At 33.6% G+C, this 27,074-nt stretch overlaps 4 protein-coding genes and 2 long non-coding RNA genes across 6 annotated transcripts; 4 read left to right on the plus strand and 2 right to left on the minus strand.

Annotated features, from left to right (window-relative positions):
• Positions 1 to 3,688: 3,688 nt before the first annotated feature.
• Positions 3,689 to 5,219, plus strand: LOC135122686 (formylglycine-generating enzyme). The gene is made up of 4 exons (XM_064047042.1): positions 3,689 to 4,420; positions 4,475 to 4,646; positions 4,700 to 4,859; positions 4,927 to 5,219. Exons 1-4 carry the CDS (start codon positions 3,901 to 3,903, stop codon positions 5,068 to 5,070), a joined length of 996 nt encoding a protein of 331 aa, XP_063903112.1. The 5' UTR covers positions 3,689 to 3,900; the 3' UTR covers positions 5,071 to 5,219.
• LOC135122684 (traB domain-containing protein) lies at positions 4,861 to 6,881 on the minus strand. The gene is made up of 6 exons (XM_064047041.1): positions 6,790 to 6,881; positions 6,492 to 6,739; positions 6,184 to 6,435; positions 5,994 to 6,133; positions 5,766 to 5,941; positions 4,861 to 5,716 (listed from the first exon to the last, which is right to left on the minus strand). The coding sequence occupies exons 1-6, from the start codon at positions 6,812 to 6,814 to the stop codon at positions 5,388 to 5,390; spliced, it is 1,170 nt and encodes a 389-aa protein (XP_063903111.1). The 5' UTR covers positions 6,815 to 6,881; the 3' UTR covers positions 4,861 to 5,387.
• A 34-nt stretch (positions 6,882 to 6,915) lies between these two features.
• Positions 6,916 to 7,609, plus strand: LOC135122688 (uncharacterized). The gene is made up of 4 exons (XR_010279435.1): positions 6,916 to 6,992; positions 7,048 to 7,281; positions 7,335 to 7,388; positions 7,479 to 7,609. It is a non-coding gene; the product is annotated as an uncharacterized LOC135122688 (long non-coding RNA).
• Positions 7,563 to 8,444, minus strand: LOC135122687 (ER membrane protein complex subunit 4). The gene is made up of 2 exons (XM_064047043.1): positions 8,126 to 8,444; positions 7,563 to 8,072 (listed from the first exon to the last, which is right to left on the minus strand). The coding sequence occupies exons 1-2, from the start codon at positions 8,176 to 8,178 to the stop codon at positions 7,610 to 7,612; spliced, it is 516 nt and encodes a 171-aa protein (XP_063903113.1). The 5' UTR covers positions 8,179 to 8,444; the 3' UTR covers positions 7,563 to 7,609.
• A 69-nt stretch (positions 8,445 to 8,513) lies between these two features.
• Pss (Phosphatidylserine synthase) lies at positions 8,514 to 21,822 on the plus strand. The gene is made up of 2 exons (XM_064047040.1): positions 8,514 to 8,845; positions 19,629 to 21,822. The coding sequence occupies exons 1-2, from the start codon at positions 8,673 to 8,675 to the stop codon at positions 20,767 to 20,769; spliced, it is 1,314 nt and encodes a 437-aa protein (XP_063903110.1). The 5' UTR covers positions 8,514 to 8,672; the 3' UTR covers positions 20,770 to 21,822.
• LOC135122689 (uncharacterized) lies at positions 14,084 to 14,884 on the plus strand. Its single transcript, XR_010279436.1, has 2 exons — positions 14,084 to 14,438; positions 14,493 to 14,884. It is a non-coding gene; the product is annotated as an uncharacterized LOC135122689 (long non-coding RNA).
• Positions 21,823 to 27,074: the final 5,252 nt, after the last annotated feature.

Raw genomic sequence — 27,074 nt, forward strand, 5'->3', positions numbered from 1 at the left:
AAAATACTGATGGAATGGTTTTGGGCTTTTGATTTTGAAGCAGCGATTATTGGCTGCGCGAATGGCGTTGCTAAAGTAAATGCTACAGCATCTTGAACCTCCATGGGTTCACTCATTGAAGGTAAAGGCTTATTCGTAACATCCTCTGGTTTGTCAGGCTTTTTTTCCATGGTGCGTTTGTAAGCAGTTCTGCAAAATAAATCGTCGTTCGAAACAATTTAAATAAAATTCTTAAAATATTATCGTTGTCACCACGGCCATATATAACAGGTCTGCGAACTCCGAGTTTAAAATGGTCTTTTTTCAAAGAGATCCCAGAAGGCCACGGGAGCTTAAAGTTCCTAGCGCCGTCTACTGGATACTATGATGAAACTGTCCACAACAATGAATGAAATTTGCGTAAAAATGTCCTTGAATGCAAGTTGTCACAAATGTCAGCTTTATAGGTTAGGTTTTGTGACATCTTTTTGAAAGATGAGGGGAAATATACGTCAAATGTCATGTCAAACGTCAGTCGATAGTGCAAATAGTACAATTAACTACCACATGGTGGCGGTCATCTTAAGCTCCCACAACCTACTACGATACCAGTTTTTAAGCGCCCGTTTTATGAAAATTTATGAATGGAGTTGAAACACCTTACTTATACCACCGTGGTTGTCACGTCAAAATTGACACTACATTCACTTTTCACTGCACTTGATACTCGACCAAAACATGTAAATGTACTATAATATAGCAGCTGTCCACGCAGACGCATCGCTCACTCAAGTAGGAGAGAGACGGATGGCGAACGCTGCCGAACGCGAAGGCCGATTGTGCCTCTTTGTCGCTCGTTTCGCGTTCTCGCTTGCACTTCAAGCCTTACATGGAACGTGACAGTAACGGTATGAGTCATGCTTTTTCGAGCGTGCAGCCGGCTCCATCGATTTATAAGACGTTGTCACGTCAAAAAACCAAATGTCACCCATGTTATGTGAAAAAGAGTATACTAGCTAAAATTTTATAAATTTTTTTGTTTAGAACGAATTTCTGGTAGATAGGTAAAATCACACAAAAATTGCCCCCCCCCTGAACGAAATCCTGTATCCGCGCCTGCGTCTGTCTGACGCCTGTATCAGTTTTTATTAGACAGAAAGGCCGTCCCAATTGTTTTCAAATTTTATACGTGTATTAGGAATAGCGTGTAGATGGTAAAACGCTAACCAAATGTTGCCTGATCATCCCCATCACCAATGGAATGACGTCATTCCAAAATTTGCAATTGTATTTTTATTTTATATTTGACCCTTTTCCTGTAAGCAAAGTGAGTAGACATTATATAAATTCCAATGATACAGAGTGAGACAACATCGCGCAGGCGAAGTCAGATTGTTGGAGCGCCAAGTTAAAATTAACCAATGAGCGACAAGTTACGCATGTGTAGCCGGTTGCAATCTGTCAAAGCGGTTTGTTGTCACAGGCCGGATATTATTTCCAACGTGGTTTCGAAGATGCATGCGCACGGAAAGTCACTATAGAAGTTTTACGATCTTACAGGAAAAGGGTCAATTATGTACGATACTTCTGCACTTGCGGTGTATGACTCCATGCTGTGTTTTCACCTTAGACATCCAGATTTTTGGAAAAAAAAATTAAAATTGTATAACATTTTGCAATTTAACTTTGAAACTGCAAAACCGAATGCTCTGAAATATTGCAACCGTTTTAGGGTTATCGTAGTCCTGGTAAATCTTTAATCAAAATTTATTCGTTTATTCCCTCCCAAAAAATTGATGACTCATTCCAATTTTTTCCGAATCAATTCTATTTCAAATCTGTAAAATATTATGACTCTATACCACGGTTGTAGAATAGATAGGTTGATACACTAGCATACATTTGCATATCCCTGGTTAGCGACGCCAATTGTCGATCGCGTCGCCTGGTTTTTGACGTTTTAGGGACACAGAACTCTATAGGCATCTGTCTATAACCGATGTAATTAATAAAAGAAATCCTACTTATCGACTCCGATCAAATGTCATTTACAAATTTTGTATTGTTCATAAAGCAATGTAAACGAAAATCCCCAAAATAACTAGAATGATTTCCGCTCGACAAGGTAGAGGCGCTAGCTGTATGTGTCCTTTCCATGGATATAGGGATCGAAAAGAAGCGTCGCCATCCCAAGCCATTAGTGTACAAACCTATCTATTCTACAACCGTGCTCTATACTTATAGTTTACCAATGGATGCATAGTTTTTAGAATTACTTATACAGAAGCACTCAAAAAAATGAATGAGTAACGCACTTTATTGTACTGATTAAGTTAAGAACCACTCACTTCATTTTCCCGAAAATTTGGCAATACAGTACTGCTGTTATTAGTATTATATCTACACTGCATTTGTGCAAACTGATATACCTACAGTCCTTGCAAAAATGCTGATGACGTTATCACAAAATTTTGTATTGGAAAAACTCACTTGAAACATTTCTTTATGATTACTTTAATATTACATACATATATTTATTTTAACTTAAAGAGTTATCATAAAAAAATTAAATTCGCAAAATCAAATGATTTTCGAAAAAGTGGACTTGTACTCATTGGCGAAGGAAGTTCTGTCGAAATAACTTTCGACCAATTTTTTATTGATATTTTAAAAAATGCTTAAATTTTGATAAGTAAATAGTTATGAAAAATATATTTCTTATTCAAAAACATACTTCATAATTTTAAAATGTCATTCAAAAACTTTCAGTTGTATTGTTTTTCAAATACGAAAATGCTTCTTCACGTCTGCTTTTTTTAATTATTTAATTTATTCTAAATACTATATTACCATGTTTTTAAATTTATTTTCTTATCCCTTTCAGGTAGCTGATAACTTCTCAAAAAAATTATTGAACAAAACCAGTTGAAAAATACGTTTGATTGTTGCTTGTGCTTCATTACCATTCTTCAATTTTTTTTCGAAACGCTCAGAACATGCAATTTTTTTTAGAAAAACCATGTATTGTACCATGGTATATACCACTAGTAGTAATAAATACATGATCAAAACAAAACTTTATATTATCGATTATCTCAAAAATGGCACATCTACTACTTTATGTCACCTTTCGTACAGGAACATCATAATCGGTATCACATTGTATATATGAATGACAACTTATCTATTCCCTCCAAAAAATGTATGATGTCCTTCTACAGAATTATGTAATACATGGTACAAGGAGACATGGTATAGGCATCCGATGTACCAATTTAAAAATGGTCTGCGCATCCATTTGTGACGTTAGGTGGCATCAACGACCTTGTGATTCTTGTGAGCTTCGCTAGGGAAGTCTAGGGAATTTCAGCTTGAGTTGTCATTGCTCTGTCCAATACGTCAATTAGTTGTCGGATAACGAATTGTATTTTAAATTTCGCGCTAATTTCACCCCACTTGACGTCACACCCGATGCGTATGCCTATACCATGTCTCCTTCTACCATGATGTAATACATAAAAAAATCTAAAATCTCAAAAAAACCTTCACTGTGTACTGTGTACATTATCAAAAGTATAATTATATAACATATAAACAAAACACTTGTAAACCAGTACGTACACTCTATACGTGTTCCTCTTCAACCGAACTGAAACAATTTTAAGTCAGTCCGGTCCTGTTTCATAATGTCAAACTCAATAATAATCATGTCATTAAAATTAAACATAACCTCATATTTCACAATAATGATAAAACCAAACATATGCTCACAAAACACATATCAATTGTAGTGTAAAACAATGCAAACTCATGAATTCTTACTCGAAATAGTTACTTCGCATTGCATTTCTTGAATACTATTTTCTCGTAATATTACTTATTACTTCTAATTATTTTTAGTCAAATACACTCCTATCCAAAATGTACTTAATGTTTTTATACTTAACTCTCACTTTACTTAATATTTTTAACGTCTGCACGGGCGACTGTGGCTGTCAACTAAACAGAAACGCAAAGTGTACAAATGAGGAGCAACCACATGATAAATATTCACAAGCACTTAACGACGATGAGAATCTCAAAGAACGTGCAGATTTTGACCAAACCCACATGAGCCTAATTGAAGGAGCAACATTCGAAATGGGCACTGACAAACCAGTATTTGAAAGTGATCATGAAGGCCCCATACGTAATATTACTGTCAGTTCATTTTATCTAGACAAGTATGAGGTCTCCAATAAACAATTCAGTAAATTTATTGAAGAAACAGGGTATATAACCGAAGCCGAAAAATTTGGTGACAGTTTTATATTTGAAATGTTAGTTCCTGAGAGTGAACGAGAGCAATACAAGGACTTTCGGGCTGTACAAGCACCTTGGTGGATCAAAATGAAAGGCGTTACCTGGAAGCATCCAGAAGGAGAGGGTTCCACAATTGACGGTATTTTGGTAAAAATCGTTTGTGTGAATGTTATTTCAAAATATATTTTGACAGATCGACTTGACCATCCTGTAATTCATGTGTCATGGAATGATGCACAGAAATATTGTAACTTTGTTGGAAAACGACTACCCACTGAGGCTGAATGGGAAATGTCATGCCGAGCAGGATTAAAACAGAAGTTGTATCCTTGGGGAAATAAACTTAATCCTAAAGATCAACACTGGTTTGTACTTATTATAATTTATAATATATTTATCATTTTCAGTTTTATTAAAGGGCAAACATATGGCAAGGTGACTTTCCATTAACTAACACAGCCGAAGATGGTTATTTATCAACAGCGCCAGTTGACAGTTTTCCTCCAAATAAATTCGGGCTACATAACATGGCAGGAAATGTATGGGAATGGACTCAGGATAACTGGTTAAACGACCCAGTAAGTTTTTTACCAAACTTTATTTACACCAATATAACAAAAATATAATATGTAATAAAAATTTTAGGACGCAAAAGTAAAGAAAGGAGGTTCTTATCTTTGCCATGAATCATACTGTTGGAGATACAGATGTGCAGCCAGATCGTTCAACACAAAAGATAGTTCAGCTGGAAACTTAGGTTTTCGCTGTGCAGGTGACGTTAAAGCTTAATTTTTCTCAAACTGGCAGTGAGTACAAAATAATTTCAAAAATTACTGTATCCAAGTACTTAAAAAATCCTGCCAAAAAGTCTTCCAAATAATGTATTGATTGTTTGATACAATAATTGTTTATAGAAATATATTAATTTAATTACAAAATGTTTTAGATATCATTTACTTACTTATCCTCCTTAACAACTGGAATGTATGACTTAGATAAAAAAAATAACAGCTTTAAAATTTACAAAAATATAACGAGAGCTGCTTCAAAATTATTAAACTAAAAGCCAAGGTTATTTACTTTTAAAGTGCTAAACCATTATTAAGTTAATGCAAAACGTATTTAAAGTCAGAGCTTGCCTTGGCACTAGTGACGCTGGCCAGCAGATTGTGGATAAACGGTTGAGCATTTTCCTTGAGCATTTTAGGAACAGGAACAAATCGATACACCAAATAACCTCCAAGAGTCAACAATGTAATTCGGAAACTCATTCTCACCACCTTCGAGGTAAGTGACGCTGGTGGAATTTTTAGAATTTCAGCAATATAAGGTTTTTGGTCTTTAGGCCAAAGTTTCGTTATTCCAGGCACGTGGCCTATTCCTACTACTCCTACAACTCTGACAGATTCACTTGCATCACCATTTCCGCCAAGAGCTAAAAATTCCATTCAATATAAACCATCAGTTTAAAAAAAAATGTCTACCTTCTTTTGCTTTAATTTTCTTATGTGCTGTTATAGCTGCAGCCTGGAGAGAGTGAGTTAAATATATGTCTCTTTCATTTAGAAATACATCTCGAAAAGCTGGATATTCTCCAGCTAACTCAGTCAATAACTGCTCCAGCATATCACGTTTCTTACACTTCTCTATATCTTCCACACTTTGAAACAATCAATTAATTTGATAATACAATGTGAAAAGTGAAACAATACCTCACTTTTTCCTTGGAAGTTAATAAATGCCATGCCAGTTTAAAAGTTTGACACCAAGTTAATTTGGCAAGTGCTCTCTGAACTGTGATGCTAAGTGGACGATCCCCTAGAAGTACTTCACAATTTTGAAGTTTTTCAGCCTAATGTTAGAATCATTAAAACAAATAACTGCTAGAGTTTCATGTAATACTTCTCGATAAGCTGCTCTAAATTCACCTCCAGGGGCCATTCCCAATTCTTTTGTAATATGAGCACTCATATTGAGTAACAATATATACATGATCCCATTATAAAGGCCATTGGACTTAATATTGGCAACAACTTTTCGAAAGTCAACATTTTTGGCCTCTTCTAAAATAGTTTTTTCATCTAAAGAGAGAATATTTGTGCGTGAAGCACACAATTCTAAAACAACAACATGGGGGAAAACATTTTGAATCACCTGAAATATAATTATGAACATTAAGTTAATAACTCTAAACTTGTATGGAACCTCACTTTAATCACATCTTCTTTTGATTCGTTGCTAAAGTGGGCCGTTCCAACAAGATAAACTTTGGCACCTGTTGCTTCATGTTTTAGCAAAGTAACAGTTTCTGGTAAGTTATTGTCAAACTCCTCATCAGTTTTAGCACCATTAGTTGATGACTGATCCGTCTCACCGATACTCAGGATTTCAAGAGTTTCGCTTTTATCAGAGCCATGTTCGGAATCTGAATTCACTTTAATGGTGCTATCCGTTAGTTCTACAAATACTTTTTAGTAAACGGTTGCAGTATGTATTACAAATAATTACCAAAATTTGTTAACGAACTATCCATTTTTAAAATGCAACAACAGACCTACAACTACAAAAAACTAACGACCTGACTACAAGAAAAAAACGACTTTCAAAACTGTCAAATAAGTGACAAGTTGGATTGCTAGGGATATTTTGCTACAAATTTCTCACTAAACGACTTCTTTATTGTAATAAATATCAACATTCTTTTTTAAGATGTGGGGAAACTATTAATTATACTTATGCAAAATTACTAACACGAACTTTTTTCAGACATATAAAATAAAAACCAGCTAAATTCTCGTTTGTGGTGGTAGTTCTGTGGTCCTATGCCCTCTACAAGATCAGCTGTCAGCCTGTCACCTGTCACTGTCATTACCCGTATCATAACTATCAAATGTGATCACAAGCATAAATATTAAATGACTAGAGATAACAGTTGATAAAAATAAAAATATACTAACCTAGTAATACATAACACAAATTATAACAATGGTTAGAGGTTTGGTAAGTAAATAAAAAAAAATAAAATTCACAAAGCACTGATATTCTTTCTGTAGTTTAGTTTCTTTGTTGGGCTCTACGCAGGAGTGTACTTTGCTCAAAACTATGATGTAAGTATCCGTGTTTCAAATAAATCCATAGCTTACGTTGTGTACACAACAGACATAAAATTTACCAATGAATGACTTTCTTATTTTCAGATTCCAAGAGTTGATGATCCTCAAGCCCTGTATGAAAAAATTAAAGATTTTGCCGATAAGCATAGAAAGGAATAAACTTAGGAGTACTTAGTATTCATGTGATTTATTTTAAATAAAATTATGCTAATACATTACAATAGTGTGACTCCACCACCTAAATACTCTAGTCTCACCGGAGGTTCAACAAACGCCAGCCAATCACTGGAATGTGTAGGCAGTAATCCCATGCTCTGACACTTATACAGAGCCAATCCAATATTAATAAAATTACCCAGAAGGTACACGAATATTTGTCCCACTGCACTTGTATTTTCAACCATCTTGAACGTACTTTTCGTTGCCCAGATCGCCTGAATTGGTCGCATCAACAACATGCCGACCATCATTATTGGAAAAATTGAAATTGAGTTACCAGCCATGTACATTATGAACAAATTCATCGGAACTTGTTTTAAAGGGGCCAAGGCCAAATCCCATGACTTTTTCGTTATTAGTCGACTTACGTCCGTTTTTTTCGATACTTCACTGCTCACTGCGGGGCCTGAGAGACTGTAAGCTGGAGGAGGAGCGAGGCCCTCTGTTAAACTTCGATTTCTGAAAGAACGCCCGTCTTCACTATACCGAGAAATTCGAATTCAAAAATTTACCTGACGGCGTCCAAACTCCATTTTAGGCGTTTGTTTTGATGCTTACTAGACATTATTTTTATTCAGTTTGATGAGCAAGGACTCTATTGACTGTAAATATTTTCAGGTTATGTCAATCAATTGCATATCAATTGTCAGACGTGACTTTAGCCACCACCATTTCCCGGAAGTACACGCGTCCTAAATGAAGACTAAAATGACTCCATAAAATATTTGACTGACTTTAAAGAGAAAAACTGTACGTCTTGTACTATAATTAACATACAAGAATAATCAAACCGTGCAGTTAAATATTTTCATTCGAATTTATGCAACTTATGTAACGCCGTAGACACAGCCCAGATTAACATGCCAGGGAATTCCTTTTTATGTTGGCAACCATAATGATGAACTTGACATCTATAACTGTCATTCGGTATTTTATTCGCGCGTGTTATTAATGGCCTTGCAAAATCACATGTTGGTTCAAACGGTGCAGGTGGTGTATGTTCGAATAGTTGTCTCGCAGTTTTGTCGATGATTGTCAGTATAATAAAAAAAGAAGACAATGGAGAAGAACGCCAAAACCAATTCCAACTCTGCGAGGGCTAGGTTTGATAGTTTCAATACTATCAACGAGAAACCTGTGGATGATATCTCATTGGAATTTTTCTACACCCCACATAGTATTTCTGCACTTGCCTTTGCAATAGCGATTGTTATTTATTCAGCTTTTGTGCGGTAAGTGTTTAACTTCATTTAATTTGTCTATGTACTGTGTAGGTTACATAAGATTGAATAAGGGGTTAAAGAACTAATTTTATGGAAATAGCCGATAATCTTCGATATCACTTTAACCCTATTTAAACTTTGCGGTACCGGTTTGCAATAGAATTTTTATTTGAGAGCGTTTGCTTCTTTACGAGCACATTATTTATCAGTGATCTTTGACATTTGCTCCCCATCGTGATGCCCCTCAGTGATGTAAAACTTAAAAAGCGGTGTCGTTTTAATTTTTGCGTCGTTGAGATGACGGTATACTTTATTTATTATCGTGCAAACAATGGGCAGAGTGAATGGTGTGTTCAATTATGATTAGTAGACACAAGGCCGGCCTCTCAGAACCATGACGTAGAGAAACTTCCCCCATGCTACCATGAAGCATACCTTATCAGAAATTAAATTGTAAATTTGGTTTTAATTTTAAAAATTTAGTTTAACTATCAACATGTTTACATAACCCCAGTTTTTTGTACAAAAACATTATTTGTGAATGGTATTAGGTATTCTAAAAGTTGAAGGTGATGAATAGGTGCTAAATTAATATAGATACCAAAAACAGAGACACATAGCAACAAATGGCCAAATTTGCGGCACCAGTAATTAACAATGTCATAAATAGTCGTAAATCGATTCGTAATTATATTGCAGTATCAGGAGATGAGCCATGAATCTCATAAATTTACAACGTTGAGGTTAACACAGTTCATTTTTTTTTCTGTTAATCATCCTTGTAAGTTGTAAGCTTAAACCAATGTTTGGGATGTTGCAGTCAATAATAAAAAGGCATTTCTCATTTAGAGTCGGTTTATGGTAGGTGGGTGAATATTTAATTCAAATTAAAATTTTGTGTGCGATTACCCGTGAAACTGACCACGCTGACCACTTGATTGGTTGAAGTTGATCACGTGATCAAATTAATGGCGTGGTTAAGTGCTTCTGTTAACCGAGTATTATCAAGTTGTAGTAAATCAACATTTGAGCTTTTTGTAAAAAAAGAAGAAAAAAAATTAATGGTACAACGTTCTAGCATTTGTGGACTTGTGGTGTATGTTAAAAGTATGAAACAAATAGCTGCGAAAACATACTAGAAGCTTTATTTTTGACTGATGAATGTTTATATTTGCTGCTATGGTGACGATGTATCATCAAGTATTTTAAAGTGAAATTGACTTTTTTTAGTAGTATGGTAATGAGCAATAAAGTATACAAACATGAAATAACTAATAATTAAATACATCTCGAGTAGTAAAAATAGTATAGCCATGATGTATAAGAAAACATGGTATGCTATCGCCCATTTTGTGTGACGTCAAATGGAATTTAACTAATGCGCGAAGGTTCAAATCATGATGGATCAGGAAAATTACAGAGATATCGTAGGTATATTTGGATTACAGACGAGAGCAATTAGAGTTGCATTAAATTTGAAGTACCGAGATGATTGTTGAGAACGTTTTCGTAATGTAACATTTTAACTTTTTCCTGTTTATTGATATCTAAATGTTTATAGTACATAACAAAAAATATGGAACTGTATTCCAAACTAAATAATGCAAATAGGTAATTACAAAACTCGGCTAGAAGACGTGTACATACAATATAAAACGTTACGTTTATCCAAAACGAGGAATGGTGTACTCATAAAGATTGCAGTAATTTTTTTAATAAACTTTCAAATACGATGAAATAGTTGCCAATTAAAAGCTTTGTTTGTAAGCAAACTAAAAAAAAATTGTTAGAGAAAGCATTCTATTCAATAGATGAGTTTTTTGCATTATAACGAGATAGTTGAAATGTAGTGAAAAATTACCCTCCATTATACCTATTTTCTCAGAGGGTATGTTATTTGCCAATATCAGTCTTATCTTAACAAGTACTAGCCCCGTCTACCCACCCTTATTTTCTTAGAGGATATGTCATTTGCAAAAATCAGTCTCATACTTGCCAGGATAAGACTGATTTTGGCAGATGACCTATTCTTTATTTTCTTAGAAGAGTAGGTAATTGGCCAAAATGAGTCTTATTTTGGGAAATACTAGCCCGGCCCACCCGGCTTTTATATTCTTAGAGGGTAGGTTATTTGGCAAGTGCTAGCCCCACCCACCCACCCTTTGTTGTCTGAGAGAGTAGATCATTTGCCAAAATCAGTCTTATCTTACTACTAAATTTTCAGTTTTTCGATTTTTCAACTTTCGAATTTTTCAATTTCTTGTTTTTTAAATTTTCAATTTTTCGATTTGTCTTTCGATTTTTGATTTCTCTGGGCAACTGAAAAAAACTTTCGATTTTTTAATTTTACAATTTTGGCAGTTTTCCAATTTCTCAATTATTTGATTTTTAAAAAGTTGAAAACATTTTTCTACAAAATAAATTTTTTGTCTAACTGTAAGCAAAACAGATGTCTTTTTTTTCTCACTTCGCGAATAAATAACGGCATATTAACCAGAACAAAATGCTTAGAATTTCTTATTTCAGGTCGAATATGCTCTGAAAATGTTTCTTCAAAAGCTTCATACAAATCACTTCAACAGCAGTTGTTAAATTATAGCCCTAAAAATAGAAGAAGTTTAATGCCTAATACTATACCAACAACACTCCCCAATGTCTCCTAGCAATAGAGGTTCAACCCAAGTCGTGAAGCCCACAGTTTCACCCATTTCTAGTCTTCATTGTTCAGACACAGAAACTAAAAAAAAAAAACCCCTCAGAGAGACCTGTAGAAAAGAATTATTTCCAGTTACCGATGTTTTTTTGGAATGCGACTGGCAAAGCAAACATAACGACTTGCAGAAATTAATAGAAAAAAACAAGGCACTGCAACTTGAAAATGAACTGCTAAAACAAAATTTGTCAACCATTTTTACAAAAGCAAATAACGCGATTAAAAACAAAGCAAAACGTTAAATGGACCGCCCGATATTTCCTCTGCCATCCCACTTCCTAGTGTGAGTTCCAAAGCATATAGATACTTACGGCAAAAGTGCAAATTTCCACTACCAGCCCCGAGTACACTTCGCAAATTCTCATTGGACATTAGGCAAAAATCTGTGGGCAGTCTTGATAAAAGATAAAGCTCGCACTTTAACAGACTTTGAACGCATCACGGTTTTGTCTTTTGATGAAACGATGCAAATTATGCAGAAACATCCAAATTCATAAAATTAGGCAATGACTGGTTCGATATTTTTAATACCAATTTGAAATTCTCTCCTCCTGGAAGTAGTGCATATGGCATAAATGTGGACCATAAATGAAACAATATCACATGTTCAAGGAATTGGGAAAAAATCGCTATTAGCATTCCAGAAAGGAATTAGCATAAGTAACAAGTCCCTGCAAGGTTTGTACCAATATATTAGCCCTATTTTTAAAGTCGATTACATTTTAACATGTCGCCTAAACCAAGACGTACTGGAAATTTTTTCTCTTTCATTCGTGCCATGGGTGCTAGCAATGACGATCCTAATCCAATTGACTTTAAATACAGGTTGAGGTGGTACATTTTGGGCAAATACTTTGCTGCTGCAATATCAGCCAATAAAAATTGTGAAAAAGATGAGGATGAGGCCTCATTCATTATTTTCATATATTTTGGACACTGGTATTGAAGATGAAATGTTAGGCAAGGAAAGCGATGTGGCAACTCTTCACCTTGTTGACAAGTTCGCTGAAATTGAAGTCAATCTACCTAATACTCAAGTCAGCCAGGAAGGACTCCAATAGGTTGCTGGATATGTTGCTCATCGTTTCCGGTTAAAATATCCATATCTTGGAACTCCCGCGGAAAATATACCTGGACCAAGCAGCTCCAATTGGATACACTTTCTTGGTCAAGGCAACTTGCTGCAGCCTTGTGCTGATTTAATACATGCAGCAAACATTTTAGAGACGTTGTTTCTAGTTTATCAAGGAGATGGTATTAACCAAACAGCAAACGTTTTTAAAAATTTAACAAACCAACTTAAAACTAAATTACCTCCAACGGTAGCATTACCAAATGAAGTATTACACTGCCTGGTGCGAACTGGAAAACTTTAATCTCAAATCAGAAACAAACTAAAAAGAAAATAAAGAAATTTATTCAGTAAATAATAGGATTATATAATTGCTTACCTTTTACAGCGGCATTAATTATTATGTATTGTTATGGTTGATTTATTACATTAAATGAAGCTGCACAAACCGGCCTTTAGGGCCAGTTCCATAATACAAATTAAAGCTTCCTTATCAATCGTGAAAAATTGAAATTTCGAATCTGTACCAAGAAAAGTTTGCCGTCATCATAAAATCACTCGACGGATATATTTTGATTAACAATTTACCGATATACTATTCTAACGATAACCTTAAAACGTTCGCAAGATTTCAGAGCATTGGTTTTCCAGTTTCAAGGTTAAATTGTAAAATATAAAGTTTTTTTTTTTTTTTTTGTAGACAAGGCATTTGCTATGCACAGTTTTGGAGTGAGGTCATCACATTGTTGGTGGGGATGATCAAACAAATTTTGGTTAACGTGTTACGATATTCCTAATATACCTATAAACTTTGACAGCAATCGATCCATAGTTTCGAAGATTATCTGTTTACAAACAGAAAGACAGAAGCGGAAGACCTATTTCATTCGCCGGATGGACCCTGTTATAATGTATACACAATACTTCTTGAGCTTACGCTCGGGAAGTAAGACCATCAAAAATTAAAAATGTGAGTTCTAAGGGCGCGAGTTTGAAATCTATAGAAATAGTATTCAACGTTTATATTGAAGTATATTAATAAACTTGTAAACCATTCGTAAAAATAATTTAGTTTAATACGAAATATGGTGCAATCTATACAAGCAATTTGTATGTTTTCTTATGAACATATGTCAAAATTAGATACCGCAGTATTAACATTACTGAAAGATAAGAAGCTATTTATGATTCAAATGGAAAAAATGTATGTTTAAATCATGCGTATGAAAGTGCCTTAAACACATTTTTCAGAAACGTATCATACAAGATTTTTTCTTACGAATATTTTAAATCTCAAAAATTAGATTTAAACTGAACTTGCTTGATAATAACCATCAAACCATCTAAGAAATCATTGTAGGTAACTCAGGACGACGTGTTTTTTTTTTTTTACAAACAACTTTTTCCATCCATCAAACGTATAGTAAGAAATTTATTTCCATGGGGCGGGAACTTCAAAGGATTGAAATGGGCATGCGTTTTAGTACGGGGAACAGTCCACGAGAGGCGCTGGCGGCATGTTTTTAAATTTAAAACAATATCTATGAAAATAATAAATAAAAGCGCTTCGGTTACTTTGACAACTTGAAACGTCAAAAATTAATTATCGTCTCGATTCCCGTGCTTTTCCAACCGTTCTGTTCTGCTATCTTGGTCTTTGAGCCACAGTTTTTCGATTAATTTGCTCTGTTAGTTTTGTTTTCGTTACTTTTATATATATTTTTGGTGTTCGCGTTCTCTTTATTGTTGTTTTTGTGTTGCTGTTTGGTGTTTCTTGTTTTACTGTTTATTCCCCGTTCAATTAAGGACTTTATAAGGTAAAAATATTTGTTTAATTTGAAGATATGGAATTTTATTATTAACTATTGCAGTTAGAGGATGGTGAAGTACCGCAAGTGTGCCGTTGTAACCTGCGATGATCGCCAATCCCCGCGACATCGCTTTCCAAATCCCCGTAAATTCAAAAGCCATTTTGAACGATGGATTGAGCTTTGCGGAGATAAAGATCTTCATGTTAAGAATGCAGACCTGGTGTATCGCTCCCACCGTATTTGTGACAGGCATTTTCTTGTGGAAGATCGGTCGTCTAATATGTTGCTGAAAAAGGATGTGTTGCCAAGTCTTTTTTTGCCTCTCCATTTTCCTGTATCAGATTCAAATTTAGATCCTGTTTCTTCTCAAGAAGACACGGTTGCAGGTAAAATTTACATATTTACGTATTTCTCTCTTTTTCATGGTGAAATAAAAACTACATTTTGGCGAATCTACAATTATTTATTATTGCAGACCCCATAAATGATCCCGCTTCCGAGCAAATCAGTCCCGATTCCATCCCAGTTCCATCCTTGAGTGAAAGACGCATTTTAAAAAGATCATCAAGCTCTGCATTGGTTAACGAAGTTCCTTCAAAAATCTTAAAAATCGCAGGAGTTACGTACAGCAAAGAGCTTCCTGAAGAAGCAAAAAAACTTTACAATTTAACAAAAAAACTTAGGAGAAAGGTATGCCGCCTTACAAAAACCAAAAATTTTTATAAAAAAAAGCAAGTGACAAAAATTTCGAAAGAAGAACTAGTTGAAAAGGTGACAGCGCCTTTGAATCGGACGGTTGCAAATTTCGTAAAGACCCAGATTAGATTAGCCGATGTGCATCCTAATGGTAGAAGATATACGTTGGATGGCAAAATTATGGGTCTCATCTTGAACAAACAAAGTAACAGAGCATATAAACTCTTTTCTAAAATATTTCCTATGCCTTCGAAAAAAACCATAATGGCCTTACTCAATAGAATACCGATTAAAGCGGGTTACAATGAGGCACTATTTGACAACTTAAAAGCAAAAGTTAAAGGCTTAAAACAGCAAGAAAAACTATGTGTCCTAATGTTTGACGAAATTTCCATAGAACCACATATATCGTTGAACACGCATTCAAAAGAGTTTGAAGGGTTTGAGGATTTTGGAGAGAAAAAGGGCGAAAAAATTGGTGATAGGGCTCTCGTTTTCATGATTAAGGGTATAAAAAGGGAATGGAAACAGCCCCTTCTGTACACCTTCTCCAGCGGTCCGGTGAAAACAATAGATTTGGCGAGAATAATTAAACAAGTTGTAAAACAATGTCAAGACGCAGGATTAAAAATTATAGCCTCAGTAAGTGACCAAGGGACGAATAATCAGGCAGTGATTAATTATTTAATGAAATCTTCTATTGGAACTAATGTTCAAATAGGAGACAAAATCAAATTTTTTAAAATTAACGAGCAGAAAATAATCCACATATATGATCCTTCGCATCTTCTTAAAGGAATTCGCAATAATCTCTTAAAATATAAACTAATTTGGAAAATACAAGACAAAGAACCATTAAGTGCGCAATGGTCAGACATCCAGAAAGCATACCAACTAGACAAGTGTTCGACCGATCTACGTGCTATGCCAAAACTTACCGAGGGTCATGTTAATCCCAAAAAAATTAGGAAAATGAAGGTCTCATGTGCTGCACAAGTTTTTAGCCATACAGTTGCATCGGTTCTGGGACTAATGACAAAAATTGGAGACAGTGGCTTAGACGAGGAAGCGATTGGCACTTCTAAGGTCCTTAGTTTTTTTAACAAATTGTTTGATAGTGTAAACGGAAGGGTGTTAAAGCCCATGAAAAGGAATTTTTTGAGATGTGCAGTAACAGAACGATCCAAACATTTAAAGTTCTGGCAATGCGCGAGAAATAATCTACGAAATATGCATTTTGAGAAAGGAGGCAAAAAGTTTATCCCGCCAAGTTTAAAAAATTGGGAAATCACCTTAAATGGATTCGAAGAAATTTTCAAAATTTTGAAAAGTCATGGTTTAACGTTTTTTAAGCCTCGGGTTTTCAATCAAGACCCGTTAGAAAATTTTTTCGGCCAAATTCGTCAACAAGGAGCTCGAAATACAAATCCTACGGTTACCCAATTTAAAAATCATTTTAAAACTCTTTTGTTTAATAATTTAACTACTACTCATTCTATTTCTGCAAATTGTGAAATGGATAATTCCGAAGAAATTCTAACGTCCGTCAGACAATTTATAACGCAAGGCCTATCTGAAGATGACGAAACCGAAGAAATAGAAACAATTGACGAAAATTTATTGATTAGCCCGGGACCGGAATTTTCTTATATAGATAAAATTAGCATGGGCTACGTAAGTGGTTTTGTTGTTAAACAATTGAAAGGAATAGAAACATGCATAAAATGCGAAAAAAATTTAACAACAGTAAACAAAAATGAGTGGCATGATCTGGTTGTTGCAAAAGAATTTAAAGATTCGGTTCCCAATAAATTGAAATATTATACTCCGAAGCTTATTATAGGTTTAAGTTCTTGTTATCACGTGCTACAAAAACTAACACCAAAATTTTGCTTCAAAAAATCTGGCTATGAAATATTGAAAAATTCTGTGAAAATGAATGTGAACTTCGAATTTAACGATAATTGTGAACATATGGGGGACATCAAAGAATTTCTAATATCAAAATTCACTGAGTTAGTTTGTTATAATTGGGCCGGTGGTATTAATAAAGTTCTCAGTGGCAAAGATGAACGAAACCGCCATCGAAACGACGACGCCATATATATCGCAGCCAAGAAATATTACGAAAAAAGAAAAAAAAAGTGAGTAAACATTGAACATTGTTGAACATTATACATATAAATTCTGTAATTAAAAAAATTAAAGCTAATTTTCTGAAATATGCATGTTGTTTTATTAAAAAAATTATGTGGAACAAAAATTAAAATAAAAACCCAGCAGGCTGGAACCCTGGTTTTGTTGGGGAACAGCCCACCAGAGGCCGCTGCTTTCTCTGTCCTTTTGTCAGTATAAGGAGTTGCCTATCTATTACAAATATTATTATTATATTATCTATATTTATTTCTAATGAATTCCGACAGTACAACCAATGAATTTTTACTTTTCACACGCAAATCAATGTAAAATGAACGACATCTCATTCATGAGTAAGAAAAATATTGTGTGTATGATTTGATTTTGTTCATTTTATTTTACCTAATATTGTTTAATTTGCTGATTTTTTGTTTCTAGTTATCATCAGCCGTCGTATGATATTTTTTTGAACAATACAAACAGTAGAACTATAGATAAAGCCAGTTAAACTGAACCTTATGAGTTATCATATGTCATCCTATATCTCAAATTCCACTTGTAATGACTCACGAGTTCGTATTACAGAGAGTTTAGCGGAATCTCATTTAGAACTTAAAAAAAATCATTTCAGTTGTCGGTATATGTTTGAAAAAATAATAGCAATTGGACTACTGTAAATGAAAAATAATTTTAAATTTTGGACATTGGACTATCGAAAAAAGAGCTATGGATTTTTGAAGATTTGTTTTGATAGAATTTTTTTCTCAACAAATACCGTTAATTTTAAAATTTGGGTTGAAAATGGACGATCAAAAACAAACTTTCAACAACCCATGGCTGTCTTTCATCGTGTTTTTATTGTACTCGGGGTTAGATAACTGGAAATCCAGGAGAGCATTACATGTCTTGGATTTCGATTAAAGATTGCATATTTTTTAACCTACGCAAGATTCAACTAATGTTGATTTATAAATTGGAATTATCTGCTTATTTAAATTTAGTTACAACTTATATAGACAGTGCATACATAATCAGATAAAAAAAATATTTACACAGCTTACATACATTTGATGGTTATCTCTATAAAAATACACATGTGCGTGTAGATAACCATCGAGAAATCATCTACTTTTAATGCACATTTTTTACACATTAAATAGTTCTCAATATTTACACTTTTATGAATAATTGAATCTTTGAAACGGAAACCAAGTTATTTTATTATGGTTTTAATTTTCAAAGGTAATAAAACTACAGATAAATCACGTTATTATGTGTATGGTTCAAGTGAGTTTTTCTTATAAAATTCTATGATAAAGTCATGAACTTTTTAACATCGTGACAGATACATCACGATAGATACAGTAACATTCTACTAACAACTGTACAGTATATGAGATAAGTCATTTTTATATAATTAACATGAGTAGTCAAATATGGGTGCATTGATAAACCACAAGCGCAGTTTGCACATTTTAGATAAGATTTATCTAGCAAGATAATTTTTATTAGCAATTTGATCTGTTTGCAATATTTCAAAGCAATCGATTTTATAAATGTACAATTTAAATGTTTTCAAAATCTAAATAAAAAACCGGGCAAATTAGTAAGTCACAAATAAAAAAGTATACTGTTTTGTAAAATTAAAATAAGATTTACCTAACAAAATTTAAAAATTATGTCATCAGATTGTTGATGGGGAAGATTATACAAATGTTGATTAGCGTTTTACCATCTACACGTTATTGCTAAAGTACACCTAAAATTTCACAACAATTAGTCCAGTAGTTTATGTATCCAATAAAATTGTCAACGGACTACAAGAAAGACGGAAACGGGGACCTACTTTTCCATAGTCTGGGAGTTATGAAACGCTAAAAAGTAGTATGAAATTAACCATTTCCCAAATGGCTATTCTAATATGTACTTCCCTAGCTTAGATCCGGGAAGTAAAAATGATCATTTGTGTGGTTGAAATAAACTGGGCTCGTCAGTAATTCATCATTAAAAGTATTGCAAACGTTTTTACGATTTTTAAACAATATTTTGTGTGTAAAAGTGCGACTATCAACAAAAGTCGACTAAAAAATATATCTAAAAATTAATAACGTCATAAAGAGACAAATACTAGTAAAGAAAACACAACTAAAAGAACCAACGTTGTTTAAAATTGGTATTCTTTTTTATTATTGAATTTATTGTTATAATACATAATTTTGTGTCTATACACTCTGCAAAAAAAAACGAAAAGTGTCAATTTAAAACGACATTAATGTGACCCATGACTTAATCCTGGGAAGTGTTTATTATCTTGTATGTGCCATAATTTTTCATGTTTTCCTCATGAGATAATCTTTGTTTCAGGGACACAGACAACGTAGAGAACAACATATGGGCGGGAATGCTATGCTGTATCTTCTTTTTTCTTATTATATCAGTTTTGGCTTTTCCCAACGGACCATTCATTCGGCCGCATCCCGCCATTTGGCGAATGGTATTCGGTATGAGCGTTCTTTATCTTCTCGGATGTCTCTTTCTACTATTCCAAAACTATGAAACAGTGAAGAATATTTTATATTGGTTCGACCCAACATTGAAAGAGTTCCATATCGACATGGATAAAGAATACGGCGTTAACTGTTCGGACGTCACTTTAGAACGCATCTGGTCACACGTTGATGTTTTTGCGTTGGGCCATTACTTAGGATGGATGTTTAAGGCCATACTAATGAGACACATGGGGATTTTATGGGCTATAAGTTTTATGTGGGAAATTACAGAGATTGCCTTCGCGCACCTTTTGCCTAATTTTATTGAATGTTGGTGGGACGCTCTCATATTGGACGTTTTAATATGCAACGGCTTTGGAATATGGTGTGGTCTCAAAATATGTCAGATTCTAGAGATGAGGGAGTACAAGTGGGTGAGCATAAGAGACATTCATTCGACTACTGGTAAAATCAAACGTGCAGTGTTGCAATTTACCCCCGAAAGTTTTACGTCAGTACGATGGTTGGACCCCAAATGCTCGTATATGCGAATATTTGCTCTATGCCAATTAGTTCTGTTTTGGCAAATCTCGGAACTTAATACTTTTTTCTTAAAACACGTTTTCGAACTGCCAGCTTCGCATCTGCTAGTCACGGCTAGGTTAATTTTCATTGGTGTCGTAGTAGCACCCTCTGTTAGACAGTATTACAGTTACGTTACCGATACTACTTGTAAACGAGTAGGGACACAGTGTTGGGTTTATGGGTGTATAATGGTCTCGGAGGCATTAATCTGCATTAAACACGGAAGAGAGCTCTTCGAACGTACACAAGCTATTAATATTGTTGTATGGCTGATAGTCCAGATGCTTATTTCAGTACTCTGTGTTATCGGTTGCGTTGTTTGGAACAAATATGGTTTGACGCGTGAAAATTCGAGAGATCTAAGTCCTATTAAAAATACGTCTTCACCTAAGGTTACTTTCGAAAGTAATCATAACTCGAAAGATGATTAAGATTGTAAAAGACTGCAGATGTGATCATTAAATAAAGAAACGTTTAGTTAAATTTTAGTAATAATTAGTGAATTTTTTTACCTCTTGTTGTGATCTAGTCATGAGCGAATTTACATTACAACTTTTACGAATATTTGGTTATTCTCGGTTAGATTTTGTTATAACTTTCTTGTACTTTTTTAAGAAAAGTGTTCACTATTCCGCAATCAGAGCTGGTTTTATCCCATAAACCTTTGTGTAATCAATACATGTATTCCATCACATTTTAAGTATCGACCACTCGTTGATTAATATTAGCAACGGAGTAATAAAATTGACAAAATTTGTATTTCGGATTTAATTAGCACAGTGTATCAAATAAGTGCTGTGTGAAAAAGGGATTTGCTCTCTTGCATGTAAAAGAGTAAACCTTTGTAGTAAAATGTGAAGAAATACACTCAGCCTTTTATTTTGGTGGGTTCTTGACGGCCAACTAGCCCAAAGTGAAAATTGCAGCATCGGTTGATTTTTAAAATGTGCATAGACTTTAATATTGATGTTGAGATTCTACTGACTATTTCTTACTGCAAGTATAGAAAATTGATGTGCTATGTACCATTCCAATACGCACTAGGAATTTATTAACTTTTTCATTTTATTATGTAAAGTAAAAAATACATTTAATGTTTAATGTAACTGTAGCGTCTAAAAGCAATAATTGTAACAATAATATAGTTTCCGTGTTCAAAAATCGACATTTATTTAATTTTTCACGCTGTATGACATCAAGTGCGATCAACAAAAAACGCCTTCGAATTACCAATGGACGAACAAGCTATCTTTTTTGTCATTTACTACTTTCAACGAGAAATGAAAAAGGCAGCTAAGAATCCTTCGCCTACTTGAGGACGATTTTTGTTGATCAGACATTATGTTATCGAATTTGTGCAATCACTGTCATTTAAAGCCAGCTTGCAGGTTGTGCCATAGTGACTTCTAAAATATGCCCGTGTGTCATTTCTCACGTACAAATTAAAATTGTACAAATACCAAAGAAATAAAAGTTAAAAGATGCTTGAATTTGTTTTCTTCAGTGTTCCTTATAATCCCAGTAGAAAACGTTGTTTCAAGTGTCGTAGGACCAATAACGTTTTGAGTTACAGTAGGCTCTGAGATACGTGGTGTTATTGATTTAAAAAGGACGTGGTGACAGTAGCAAACATCGGACGGTCAAACTGTGTGTGGTTATCAACTGTAAAGTTTACTTTAGAATGTGGGAAACCTACTTTAATTTTGTGCGTTTATTTGTTGCTGAAGCAAGACAAGAGAACTGTTGAAATACCCAATGTAGAAAGCAACATTGGTTGCATACCTGCGATGCATCGACACAGTAGATGTGTGTTTTTTTTTTTCAAGCTCCACATGGGGACTTTATAATGTAATAATAATAATGAATTTACTGCCCAACAGGTTCTTCACCCACTTACAGGACAATTATAAAAAATACACATATACATAAATCAATACTGGATGTGTATGTTCATGGTTAAAAAAATGTTCCGATCCATAATTCAATAATTTTTTAAGATGACTTCATCGATTTTCTGTATAGGATAACAAAATAATGTTGCGAAATAAACCCATACGACGCCTATGGGTTTTTCTAGTATGTGTGTCGATGATGGGTACTGCAGAAAGACTCCGATTGCCGTACATTTAAAAGGAAGAATGGGTTTAAATAGAGGCCACCTTCGGGAACGAGTCAGTCGAGTGTAATCTAGACAATGGGAGAAGCCTAGTCAAATCCATTCACTCGAGCCGAGTCCAGCGAATGTTAAGAAGAGCCGAACAAGTCGCGCTGGAATTAGTTTGTGCATAATCACTGTGCAGTTAGTCGTGTAAATTTGAGTTATTAAAAAATAAATTGTTGAGTTTTACCCACGCCGATTTTATTCACCGCTTCAACGTAACAATAAGTTAAACTTCTACAATTACGAAATGAGTTGTGTGTTGTTAAATTTTGTTGTAACAACTTGCGCCTTCAATTAAAAGTAGAGGCACATCATGGTGGCACATTCCGTACACCATAGAAAACAAATGAGAAACTTACATTTTCATATTCAGTCGCTTGCCAGGAAAATATAAAATCACACATTTGACAAAATGACTCCCTCGTTTACGGTCAAGAAGTAAAAATAATTCCTAGTAAGCAATAAGAGCATAACCACTCCCGAAAAAACATTTGTTCAGTGAAGATTTTTTTTGTTTTTTCAATAGTGCCATCAATTTCTTCGTACAATACACATTTCCTTGAAATTTTAGTAAGATATTCGCACTTACTGAGGATTTTTGTGCATTAACTACATTTACATGTGCACGTTCCCTTATGATGTCATTATAAAAAACCATAAGTCTTTATGAATGCGTTAGTGCACTATCATCTGTGCTTTAGTCATGTTCTTCTGACTAAGAAATAAAATTACAGATTTTGCTAAAGATGATGACCCCAAAACACGGTAAAAGTAAATTCCCCATATTTTTTCTCTGGATATAACAACCGTATTATTTCCGTTTTTATTAAAACTGAATTCGCCACAGTAGTATTAACATTTTTATTTTTCTATATTCCCTTATTTTGTGGCGTATATTACAGGTTATAAAATAAGAAGATAAAATTGCCCCAGAATGCAAATTGACATTTCCAATAATTTTTTATCAAAGACGGTTTAGACTGCTGTAGTGTACTACTTAAATCGCGTAGATGATTAAGCTTACTTTAGATGTTTGTCCAAATAAAAATGTCAAGTTGAAATAATATGCAATTATTTTTAAGCAAATATTAAATTTAATAGGTATTATCGATTTATTACAGCATACAGAAAAACAGAAAGTTCCCCTCTTCTGCATCATAAGATCTTACAAGTTTTGCTTGCTTTTATATTTACCTAAACGTAGGTATATTCTTACCCAAGTATCGTGATCAGATAAACTTAAGTTAATTTGACTGGCACACTGATCTAGGCAGATGTAATAGTGGTAAAGATAATTCTAGAATGTGCTTCTCCTAAAAGAGGAAAAATTCTCACTCTTAGTCCATTGTTTTAAAATGTTAATCACACTGTTAAAAAACGTTTCTAAGTTTCTACAACACCATTGTAGGTATACATCAGAATCAGATATCAATATTAACTTTGGAGTAAACTTAATATACAGGGTGATTTTTTTAACCTGAAACTTCCAAATATCTCGAAAAACATGCACTCTACGAAAAAATATTTAGAATAAATATTACAGCGCCATCTATCATGAATCGAAAAAAATGTTTCAGACAAATTGTACGTACTTTTAAATGTTTTAGTCGTAGAATCCGAATTTGCATTAAAAGCAAAAGTTCCTATTTAAGATTTCAAAGTTACCCCCCGCTCCACTTCCAAGGAATATGACAGGGGGACTAATTTTATCACCAATATATTTCCCCACGGAATGATGAAATTTTTATTCTAAATATTTTTTCGTAGATGCACATTTTTCGAGATATTTGAAAGTTTCAGCTTAAAAAGATCACCCTGTATAATATGTATATAATTATAGATTGAAAGGTTTTTAATGGATGGTGTAAGAACTGTAAGATTATATTTAATGTTAGAGCCAACAAGATGAATAACTCCTATAATGATGCTCATTTGCAAGCTAATCGACCAACTGTAACACGCACTGCCTCAGGTACATACATACTTTAAGCTACTGTTCCGAAGATGAAACATTCCCAAGCAGCAGACTGTCGTCTAATTCACGTTAATTTTTGGTCATAACTCGTCGGCGACGTCATTCGCCCAAAAAATCACGTGATAATGACGAGATTTTTATGACTTACTTCTGACGTCAATTAATGACGTCAAAAGGCCGTCTTTTTTTCGTCATTTTTTATAGATTATATGATCAATTAGATGTGGGTGGTCGTATTCTTTAAAAAGTGGCCTTCATAATGTTTAATTATATTTAGAGCAAAAAATACAACGGCTTTATTAGAAATACACCAAACACAAGTTTTTTCATTCTAATAATTTCTAATAAAATAATTAATTTCTGAAAATTTGTTTACTCTGGAAATGTTATTTTGTAAGTACCTGCTTGGCAAATTATAAATAGAACATCCGGGGTTGACCGTATAATAGTGAAAGGACCCTACGACACAAACAAAGTCATAAAAATTCTTTGCCTATTGTCCCTACAACGGGACAAGGTTTTGAAGAATTCCTTCCTCGAATTTTGATTTTATAAAGACGTTTATAAAGTGATAATGGTTACCAAAAAAATTAGAGAGTGATTTAATATTTAGTTTTATTAAATTTATTTCATCTAATGAAAAAATAATGCTTAACTTCCGTATTTACTATACAATACATCAGATGTTTGAGGCGTGCATTCGGATTTTCCCTTTTTTCGGTATTTATGTTTATTGCACTTCACAGTGACTCATTCCAATATTTCTAGTTGGGTCTCAACCACCGAAGCTTTCTTGTGTATCCGTTACTCACTTCATTTTTAACGCAGTTTTGTGAAATTTTCTGCGATTCAGTGTCGGTTGTACTTATTTACACTAGGTAAGTTAATATCTAATAAAGTAATCATTTTAATTTTTACGTGTTTCTGTTATTTTTGATAACTGTACGTAGATAACAAAAGCAGTTTTTTCAGATAAGCTGGAAAGACCACCATTATGAAGAACTTACGGTGATTGTTTTTGAAAATGAGGCGCCATAAAATATTGCATAGGTATGTTACTGCAAATTTTTATGAACTAATGCTAATGAACATAATTTTATTCTAGATTTGAAACAAATACAAAACACATGTGCGAAACGAAAGAAATGCTAAAGGAAACGAGTGAAAAAATCTCCAACATGAAAACGTCATCAAATCTGACAACTGAAAAAGAAAGCAAAAATAGAAGTTATGCCGCCAAGACCACACCTAAACAAATTTTGACGAATTACAAGATTATTTTTGCCTATTAGAACAAGCAGATTTCTTTGTAAGTTAAAAAAATACAATGAATTCATATATACATATATAACATATAACATTGGATATTATATACAGGTAGATGCCTGTAACACTACGATACTTTTTGGTAACTTACTATACATGGCACATTTCGCTTCATTGTAAAAAATTATTGACAACGAGATTTTCCTGATAGGGTATGCGTTTTTGTCAATGCAACCATTTTACGATTATCCGTTAAATTCAAGTAAATTTAGCATTTTTAAAACGCAGAATTTGTCTTCTGCTTTAAGCTGTAATCCCTTAAATTTAATAATAGCCAAATGCTTGCTGTTGCCCATAGACGAAAAAATTATTGCATTTCCATTAATCCATGTACTCTAACGGTTTTTTTTTCAGTGCAATAAATTGAGGCAAACTTAAAAAACTTAGGTTATTAATATGATTGTTAAAACAGAATTAATTCTTAACGGTACTTTTTTGTGTGTTGGGGACAGTCAAGTCGTCGTGAATTAGAAAGTTTTACAGTGCATTTTCAAATCAAGTAACTATAACAATGCGATTCAATTGTCTTTTCCATTTATTCTAGTTTTTTTTTAATATTTTTTGTAAATAGATTTGTTTGTGTTTTTAAGACTGATTTATAATTTATTATAGTTTTCTTTTAATATTCTTTGTAACTAAATAGATATCTTTGTGTTTTTAAAACTGATTTTTCTTTAAATAGCATATTTTATTGCAACGTTTATTTTTGATTGTATATTGTATATATATTATCCTTTTTTTTTTGTTTATACCAATTATACTCGTAATTACCTGTATGTAGATTTGTTTATGTTCTTAGGAATGGTTTGTTTAATTGACATATATTTTTTTATTTGTTTATTGAAGTTCATTGTTGGTTGTACAGAATTGAAGTAAATTTAATTTTTTACACTAATTTGTTTTAACTTTAATTAATATATATTTTGTTTTGGGGTTTACCTGGTGAATATAACGAATTATAATATTTTATTTAAGGTAAACAATATAAAAATATAAAATTATATCAGCGTTTTATTTATTGCATATTTTTTTCTAAAAATCAAAATATAAAACGCGTCTTAAAATGGACAATAAATGCCGCCTCTGGGACGTCAGTAAATCACGTCAACAATTCGTCACAAAATGACGACTCTAAGACGTCAGTCCATCACGTCAATAGTTCGTGAGAAAATGACGTCATCTGGACGAGACATTTGACCGTCATTGGTACGTCAATATCACGTGAAATCTTTGGTCACTATGACGTAATTGATGACCATTTATTCACGTGAAAA

This window comes from Zophobas morio, unplaced genomic scaffold (assembly GCF_036711695.1).
Source record: "Zophobas morio isolate AGI-343-1 ecotype UQ-CSIRO unplaced genomic scaffold, CSIRO_AGI_Zmor_V1 ptg000005l, whole genome shotgun sequence".
In the NCBI taxonomy this organism is placed as follows: domain Eukaryota; kingdom Metazoa; phylum Arthropoda; class Insecta; order Coleoptera; family Tenebrionidae; genus Zophobas; species Zophobas morio.

Coding starts and splice junctions, on each gene's coding strand:
- LOC135122686 (XM_064047042.1), top strand. CDS start 3,901: ATGTACTTAATGTTTTTATACTTAACTCTCACTTTACTTAATATTTTT. Junction 4,647..4,699: donor AATCCTAAAGATCAACACTG/GTTTGTACTTAT, acceptor GTTTTATTAAAG/GGCAAACATATGGCAAGGTG. Junction 4,860..4,926: donor ATAACTGGTTAAACGACCCA/GTAAGTTTTTTA, acceptor TAAAAATTTTAG/GACGCAAAAGTAAAGAAAGG.
- LOC135122684 (XM_064047041.1), bottom strand. CDS start 6,814: ATGGATAGTTCGTTAACAAATTTTG. Junction 5,942..5,993: donor ACTTCCAAGGAAAAAGTGAG/GTATTGTTTCAC, acceptor ATTGTTTCAAAG/TGTGGAAGATATAGAGAAGT. Junction 5,717..5,765: donor GAAAATTAAAGCAAAAGAAG/GTAGACATTTTT, acceptor TGGAATTTTTAG/CTCTTGGCGGAAATGGTGAT.
- LOC135122687 (XM_064047043.1), bottom strand. CDS start 8,178: ATGTCTAGTAAGCATCAAAACAAACGCCTAAAATGGAGTTTGGACGCC. Junction 8,073..8,125: donor TGGAGTTTGGACGCCGTCAG/GTAAATTTTTGA, acceptor GCGTTCTTTCAG/AAATCGAAGTTTAACAGAGG.
- Pss (XM_064047040.1), top strand. CDS start 8,673: ATGGAGAAGAACGCCAAAACCAATTCCAACTCTGCGAGGGCTAGGTTT. Junction 8,846..19,628: donor ATTTATTCAGCTTTTGTGCG/GTAAGTGTTTAA, acceptor TCTTTGTTTCAG/GGACACAGACAACGTAGAGA.